Here is an 8475-nt window from a genome sequence, read left to right as displayed (position 1 = left end):
GGCTGATAAATACTCCACCCTCTCCTCTTCCTATTTGTTCTCGCCTATTGCCATTGAGTCCCTGGGTGCTCTAGGTCCTCTAACTCACAAGATTATTAAGGAGATTGGACGCCGGTTATGTAATAGCTCACATGACAAGAGGGCACACTCATTTCTCCTCCAACGACTATCGGTGGCAGTTCAGAGAGGAAATGCTCTTATGGTTCAAGATACACTACCATCCACCTTCGAACCCCTTTATGGCACATAAGACATAACATATTCATGGTCATAGCGTGTATCCTAGTTATTTTTATGCTTATTTTGTTCCTTTAGTTGTGTCTTATTTATTTATTTTCTTCTTTTCCCTTCTGTCCTTTCTTCTCTTCCCTCCCTCTTTCTTCCCCTCCTCTTATTATTATTGTTGTTGTTATTGTTTTTATTTTATTATTATTATTTACTTTTTAATTTTCTTTTGTTTTTCAGTATCATCATAACAATCATCATATCTCATATCCAACTGCTCCTGTTAATTAATTAATTAATCAATTAATTAAAGTGCAGTGTACAGTACTTGTAATGCAGTGATGGTCCTTCTTAAGTTCCTAATTGTCATTAGTTAATGACTCAATCTCTTCTTCATAAGAGAGTACCTTCTCTTCTAAACACTAACAATACACATACACATGGAATACATACATGTGTATGTACATGTAGATATAGATGTACATGTATAATGTATTTCAGTTACTTGTATAGTTTGTGTTCTTTCATCCATTATCTATACATGAGTATTGATGTAAATAAATAAATAAATAAATAAATAAATAAATAAATAAATAATGATAATAATTACACAAACTTGTGTCTTTGTTTTGGTGGCTTTTAGTTTCTCGTATGATTTATTTAAACGATTTAACTAATAAAAGGAGGAGGAGGAGGTAGGGGGAGAGATGGTGAGTGTATATTATACATTATAATCTCATGATGTACTTCAGTTCTTAGTCTCAGTAGTTGGGTCTCAAGGTCACTGGTCTTCACTTTCAACTGTCTGTCACATTTAACCAACTCATCTTGAAGCCTCTTGATCTATTAATACACAAACCTTTACCCATTGGAACTAATGACACAATGTACACTGTACATGTAGTTTGAGCTGATTCCAGCTATTTCTAAATAAGCCAAATTCTAAAAAATAACCAAGGCTATAGCCCATGGTTTTTTGCAAAAAATGGTTCCGAAATCACACCAAATTTTTATTACATTTTCTGATACATATTGATGTCCTTATGCTGTGTAGAAAGTTTGAGCTGATTCCGACTTCAATTTTTCAAGTTACAGTTATTTTAAGAAAATACCAAAATTCTGAAAAATACCCAAGGCTATAGCCCATGGTTTTTTTTCCAAAAAATGGCTCCAAAATCACCCCAAATTTTTATCACATTTTCTGATACATATTGATGACTTTAAGCTGTGTAGCAAGTTTGAGCTGATTCCGACTTCAATTTTTCAAGTTACGGCCATTTTAAGAAAATACCAAAATTCTGAAAAATACCCAAGGCTATAGCCCATGATTTTTTCCAAAAAATGGCTCCGAAATCACCCCAAATTTTTATCACATTTTCTAATAAAAATTTAATATTGATGTCCTTATGCTGTGTAGCAAGTTTGAACTGATTCCGACTTCAATTTTTTAAGTTATGGCCATTTTAAGAAAATGCCCAAATTCTGAAAAATACCCAAGGCTATAGCCCATTCATCATTGCTACAAGTACATGTCCATCAGTACATGCATATACTGTACATGTAGTTCAGCTCATTCACTAACTTGTGTGGTCTTTTCCTTGAGGTGTACTCTTAATGATGTTATCTCCTTTTCTCTTGTTTGAAGTTGTTCTTTTAGTAATTCCTTCTCTTTCTGAGCGTCTTCAAGATTCTTCGTCAGTAACACATCAATCTGGTGCATCAACTAACAATAATAATAATAATAATAATAACTACTGTAATGTTAATATATAATCAGCCATTTATTTATCTATAAAGTATATTATACAATTATAATTTAGTATACTTTTGCTAATTTTTAACAAATAAAATAATTACGACAAAATTATTCATAACAATTATAATTCATTAACCTCCTTCACTTCGCTGTTACAAGACGACAACAGTGTCCTACAAATTAAAAAAATTATTTAAAATCAATATAAACTTTTCACTTACCCTTTTCTCGCGCTCTGGTGCACTATATCCAGTAAATCAGGACCTCCATAAACTCTCTCCATTTTAATTCTAGCCCTCCTAAGCTCCTCCTCCTTTAATTAGTGTACTCGTTACTATGACAACAGCCCTAACAACCAATGAGATCCAGCCACGATTGTTTCTAATTAAAGCCCACCTACATACAAAACTGACCCAGTACATCAAAGGACTGGTACTATTTACTAGGATTCCAGTGTTTGTTGGACTTCACAATGTCAGTACACCTAGTACGGACACTGGTTCTATTGTACATCAATACTCTTAACGGTGAGAGGATTCTAAAATGTCCTGCAGTTATAATAATCTATAAAATTTGTTTATTTTCTCCTTTAGGTGTTTGGTCTGATTCTGTTAGTGGTCATTTGGAAAAAGGAAAGAAGTTGCTTCAAGATGGCAACCTACCAGAAGCACTTGAGCAGTATAATCTAGCAGTGGGTACGTTATTAATTAATAATAATTAATGATGAATTGGTGTTAATTTTATCACCTCATTTGCAACAGCTGGTGTTGTATGTTAATTTGAATTAAAAGTACTATTAATTTACAATTATTAAAATGTCTAATTCTCATTGTTCTTATTTTTAGCGGGTGACCCATCAAATTATTTAACGTACTTCAAGAGGGCAGCAGTGTATCTAGCACTGGGTCAGGCTAAGAAGTCACTGCCTGATCTTGGGAAAGTATTGGAACTGAAACCTGACTTCCATCAGGTAATGTATTAACTATTATAATTTATTAATATTGGCTGAGTTTTATTTGGTGATATTTGCAAGTTAAATTGCCAGTATATTAAAACCATGTACATTCTTAATAATGGACGTGTACTAAATTAAAAACTGATACTTACAAATTTACTGCAAAAATCACCAAAATAAAGCACTATACGGCATTAATTAAAAATTGATTATCATTATTACTAGGCAAGACTGGAGAGGGCTAACACTAATGTTAAATTAGGTAAAGTATCAGCAGCTCAGGAAGACTATCAGATATTAGCAGTAAGTACATAACTGACAGAATATACTGGGTATAGGGTCATTAAGGTGTGTAGTAACTGTAGTACAGTATTTACTATCAGATATTAGCAGTAAGAACGACTGATAGTCTGATACACAATATACATGGTATAGGGTATGTAGTACAGTATATGTACTATCAGATACTAGCAGTAAGGATAATGTAGTACATACAGTACTTGTATCAGTTGATACCTATAGGGTATGTGTAGGGTATGTACTGTAGTATTTACACTGTACATTGTGTGAGTGCAGTGTGTGTGTGTACATGGCCTGGTTCTAATATTGTGCATGCATGCATTTGTAATTTATTATCATTTCATAATGTACATGTAGCCATTATTAATTATTAATTATTAATTATTAATTATTGATTATTTATTGTTTTAGTCTTCGGAGAATTCAGCAACTGAAGAAGCAAAAGAAATGGTAATTCAATTCTTTATTTATTCATTAATCTATTATTATACGTTATACATGTACATACAGTTATCAAGGTCCCAGACAGTCCAGCAGTACATTGAGAACATTGATCACCTAATGTCTAAAGGAGACTACACTGAGGACCTCCTCCATCAGTTACAAGTATCAATAGAACTGTGCCCCTGGTTCCCTCACCTCAGATCAGCTAGAGCAGTATACTATGAACACACTAAGCAGTATCAATCAGCTATCAGTGACATTAAGTAGGTGGCTGCACTGGTACTTTTATAAGTGGTGCATGTACATGTATGGATGGTAATTTTGGAGGTGGTAAAATTTTGGTGAATTGTTAATTTTTTGTTGTTTGGTGGGTTTTAATTTGGTAAATTTGAACCCACCCCTTGCTATTGAGCATGTACATGTACATAATAGCTTACAAGTTTAAAACACTTGCATGTGTAGTAACTGCATGTAGTTATGTACATGTAAATCCCTTCCCCCATTAGCTACTACTACATGTATGTACATGAAGCTCATTAAATACATATGCATGTACCCTTCACTTCATTCATCCATTCCTCTCCATTAGGATGTTAACTAAACTGATCCCTGACAATACAGAGGGTTACTATAAGATCAGTTCATTATACTATCAGTTAGGAGAGGAGGAGGACAGCCTGAGGGAGATCAGGGAGTGTCTTAAACTGGACCAGGACCACAAGGACTGCTACCTACTGTATAAAGTAAGGACTGTGTATTGTAATGGGGTCTCTGTCACACTGTTTCTGTGTCTCTTTATTAGAAATTAAAGAAGTTAGTGAAGCAGTTGGAGGCAGCTAGAAAAATGATGGAGGAGGAACGGTATTGATATAATATTTTGTTTATTTGTTTATTTATTTGTTTGTTTGTTTGTTTATTTATTAGGTTTGAAGAAGCAATTGATAAGTTAAAGAATGCCTTGAAGACTGAGAGTGAAAGTGTTGCTATCCTCATTAAGATCAAGACAAGACTCTGTACCTCTCACACTAAGGTAAGGACTGGAGTATAACAATTAACTAATGTGTACATGTACAGTACATGTGCATGTAATTATTTATGTACATGTACTTGTGTATACATGTACATGTACTGTGATGAAAAATGAAGAATTCTCTGCTTTTCATTTTTTGGCAATTTTTGGCTTGAGACGCTGTACTATATAGTACAGGGACTTTTACCTGATTTTGGACCAACTTTAAAAATTTGTTAAAAAAATCCAATTTTGATCGGAATCAACTCAAACTTGCTACACAACATAAGAACATGTACATGCATTAGAAAATGTAATAAAAATTGAAAATTCTCTACTTTTAATTTTTGGTAAAATTTGACCTAAGACTTTGGCAGATTTTTGAGTTGCGTATCATAATGTACATGTATAATACTGTATTATTATTATTATTATTGTTATTATTTTTATTATTAATTAATTCATTCCATAGATCAGTTCATATGATGATGGTATGAAATGGTGCAATGAAGTCCTTGAACTTGATCCTGAGAACATTGATGTGTTGTGTGATAAGAGTGAACTATATATCAGTAATGAGGAGTATGAGGAAGCCATCAAACTGTATCAACACACTCTCAAGATTAATGAACAGTTTCAACGAGTGAGTTACAATACAGTATAGCGGGTAATTTTGGAGGGAATTAAATTTGGTGAATTTGGCGTTTTGATAGCCATTCGCCAAAATAAAAATCTGCCATCTTGAGCCATTATACGCATGCTCAATGGCACGTGGCCACAAATTTGCCAAATTAAATTCACCAATCACTGAAATTTAGCAATTTACCAAATTTAACTCCCTCCAAATTTTCCTGCTATACGGTATGTAGTACATGTACATGTACTAAATTTGGTTCATCATTATTATTAATAGGCTAAGGATGGTTTGAACAGAGCACAGAACTTATTAAAGCAGTCCCAGAAGCGAGACTATTACAAGATACTAGGAGTGAAGAGGAATGCCTCAGTGAAGGAGATCAACAAAGCTTATAGGAGGCTGGCTAAGGAATGGCACCCTGATAAATATGATGGGGAGGACAAGAAGAAGGCAGAGAAGATGTTCTATGATATTGCAGCTGCCAAGGAAGTACTCACTGATAAAGGTACAGTTTGGGATTTTGACTTCTAATTAGAGGGCGAATTTCACCAAGTTTTGGTAATTTACACCTCTGAGTACATGTACATGTAGGTGACAGCTTTTGCTTTAAAATTTTCTAATCTTTGCCTTAAAGTAGATGATAGTTTTTACCTGATAACTTGGTCATTTTATCTAAACAAATAAGCTTATAATCACTGTCAGATCTAGAGGGAGTTTAGGAGACTTTTGGTCTCCCATATTTGGTCTAGGTCTCCTGAAATCTGTCCCATTTTTCAGCTTTTGGTCTCTCATATTTAGCCCTAGAGGTCTGCCTTAAGTCTACCAGTTTTAGTTAGAACATGTAGTAGTAGTTATCTATCACTGCTGTTATTATAATGATTATTATTTAACATTTTTAGAGATGAGATCAAAGTTTGATAATGGTGAAGATCCTCTTGATCCAGAGCAGCAGCACGGGGGTGGGGGTCACGGCGGGTTTCCTCATGGTTTCCCGTTCGGTGGTGGAGGCTTCACTTTTAAATTTAATTTCTAATAAAATTAATTATTGATAATACAATCAGCACACAACACCTACAATAACAAGAACAAATATTGTTTTTACAGGAACCAAAAAAATTAATTATAAATAATAATAATTATTTATACATGACAATAAAATATTTCAATTCTCAAGCTACAAATACAGTTAAACTGCTACATGGTAACTGGAACTTATTGAGCAATGCTATAGCCTTTGTTCATTTCTGTCAGCTCCAGCGTTGTGAAAGACTGTCAGTGACACAGATGCATCCACTTTTTTCTGTCCGCTATTCCACTCATACGTCTGATCTAAGGTGCATTAAGAGAGTGAGAAAGAGAGATGCATGTTAATTATCCTTGTGTCATTATTGATATCCACATCAACTTGATATTATTTTGTACATACACAAATCAGTAACATGTGTAACTCACCTTTGTCAGGTGATATTTTCTCTTCTATTTCTTCTTCATCTATTTCCGCACTCTTTCTTTTACCTCCATTAGCAGCTAATGTTTCTTCTTTTGCAGAGTGTCCTCCTTCATTAGCTATCTCCACTGCACTCTTTCCTCTCTCATCTTTACTGTTAGGATCAGCTCCTAACTGCAGTAGCATTGATACTTCAAAACTATCACCAGCTTCCACTGATTCATGAAGTGAAGTGTCAAAACTGTTATCATCTTCTTTTCTGACAGGAATTGTATCTTTGTCAACAGCAACTTCCAATATTCCTAATCTACTCATTGATTCTTTATTGTTATTGATAGCATCAATAATAGACTGTGATAGTGAGGTTGGTATTGACAGTGTAATAACAACTGAACCATAATCAATGTCCACTATAGTAGAAATATCTGCTATTTTATGTCCAAAGTAATACTCAAGAACTCTTTTAAAATTTTTTAAAGTCATTTTTTCCCACCTGTCATTCAGTTTAATAACAACTGGTTTTGTTTGATTGCTAGTGGTTGGTGAGGCTGCTGCTGGTAATGATGATAATTTCTCTTTGATTGTTGATCGTATGTGCTTCAATTGTGATGACTCAGCAAATTTATCAAGACTATCAATGTATTGAGTTAGTTCAGTTTGTGCATTTGAAAGGTAAGTGTCTGTCAAGTGTTTAAGTACACCACAACTGAAGAAATCATAATGAGGCTGAACAGAATCAAATAGTTCATCAACATCACCATATTTCAAACTGGATACTTCAATGCTTAAATAAGCAGCTGCACTCCTAGCTATATCTATAAGCTCAACTTCACCTTTTTGCACAATTTGCTCAGCCTTTCTTTTCATTATAACATTGAGAGTTGCAAAACGAGAATGAAGACTTCCAATATTGGTAGCAACTTCACCCTTTGAACTGAGCTCAATGACAGTAGTAGGAGTAGTTGGTTGTGGTCCAGTGATAGTTGGTTGTGGTGTGTGTGGTTGAAGTGGTCCTTTACTGACTGATGGCTGCTGCTCTTTAGGACCAACATGACCACCTTTCATTTCTATTATACAAAATAAATAAATTAAGATATACATAATGTGTTTTAAAACTTACTGAAATTTTCCATTAGTTTAGATGCCATGTCCTTCAGTCCTACTTTCTGTAGTGAAGTAACGAGAGAAGAGAACACACTGTTAGGATTAGAATGAGTTTGTATGATAGCTAATAATGAGTTGATGAGTCGAGTAGCTTTTTCATTTGGAGGAGGATAAGGATTAGCAACAGCACTGTATACATCTTGAGGTGTGATTCCACAAGAAATGAGTTCATTATTTAATGATAAAATAACTGGATCAGTTCTTGCTAACAGACTAACAAGATCAGCTAACATCTCTTTCACTGTAATGAATTCTATTGAACCTTCCATAGGTGATGATGGTAATGGGTCTTTCTTCTCCTTCTGTTGATGTGGCTTTAGTGTAGCTGTTAGTGGAGATTGTTGTGTATTATTCAGCGATGGTTGTAGTGCTGTTGATGGAGGTTGTTGTGTTTTTGATGGAGTTTTTTGTAATGTTGGTTCCGCAGATTTTTGCTTAGTTAGTAGTGGTTGACGTTGTTTAGTCTCAAGTGCCATTGGTTCTGTAGCTGAATGTGATCGTGATAATGGCTGAGGTCGTCCACTTTGTGAAAATGGTC

At 34.3% G+C, this 8475-nt stretch overlaps 3 protein-coding genes across 3 annotated transcripts; 1 reads left to right on the top strand and 2 right to left on the bottom strand.

Moving 5' to 3' along the window:
* Positions 1-584: 584 nt before the first annotated feature.
* LOC109589609 (centrosomal protein of 63 kDa-A-like) lies at positions 585-2309 on the bottom strand. Its single transcript, XM_020005668.1, has 7 exons — positions 2203-2309; positions 2118-2154; positions 1808-1948; positions 973-1068; positions 842-898; positions 731-760; positions 585-647 (listed from the first exon to the last, which is right to left on the bottom strand). The coding sequence occupies exons 1-7, from the start codon at positions 2262-2264 to the stop codon at positions 585-587; spliced, it is 486 nt and encodes a 161-aa protein (XP_019861227.1). The 5' UTR covers positions 2265-2309.
* Positions 2310-2374: 65 nt separating this feature from the next.
* On the top strand, positions 2375-6528 carry LOC100640390 (dnaJ homolog subfamily C member 3-like). The gene is made up of 12 exons (XM_011409866.2): positions 2375-2508; positions 2575-2676; positions 2827-2951; positions 3162-3239; positions 3648-3686; positions 3747-3943; positions 4270-4423; positions 4483-4541; positions 4605-4710; positions 5162-5332; positions 5603-5831; positions 6226-6528. Exons 1-12 carry the CDS (start codon positions 2454-2456, stop codon positions 6357-6359), a joined length of 1449 nt encoding a protein of 482 aa, XP_011408168.1. The 5' UTR covers positions 2375-2453; the 3' UTR covers positions 6360-6528.
* Positions 6398-8468, bottom strand: LOC109589610 (uncharacterized). The gene is made up of 3 exons (XM_020005669.1): positions 7894-8468; positions 6779-7840; positions 6398-6655 (listed from the first exon to the last, which is right to left on the bottom strand). The coding sequence occupies exons 1-3, from the start codon at positions 8411-8413 to the stop codon at positions 6552-6554; spliced, it is 1686 nt and encodes a 561-aa protein (XP_019861228.1). The 5' UTR covers positions 8414-8468; the 3' UTR covers positions 6398-6551.
* Between the last annotated feature and the right edge of the window lie 7 nt (positions 8469-8475).

This window comes from Amphimedon queenslandica, unplaced genomic scaffold (genome assembly GCF_000090795.2).
Source record: "Amphimedon queenslandica unplaced genomic scaffold, v1.1 AMPQUscaffold_11122_Cont15570, whole genome shotgun sequence".
Lineage (NCBI taxonomy): Eukaryota > Metazoa > Porifera > Demospongiae > Haplosclerida > Niphatidae > Amphimedon > Amphimedon queenslandica.
The sequence above is the reverse complement of the archived record's forward strand: the minus strand, read 5'-3'. Positions and strand labels throughout refer to the sequence as shown.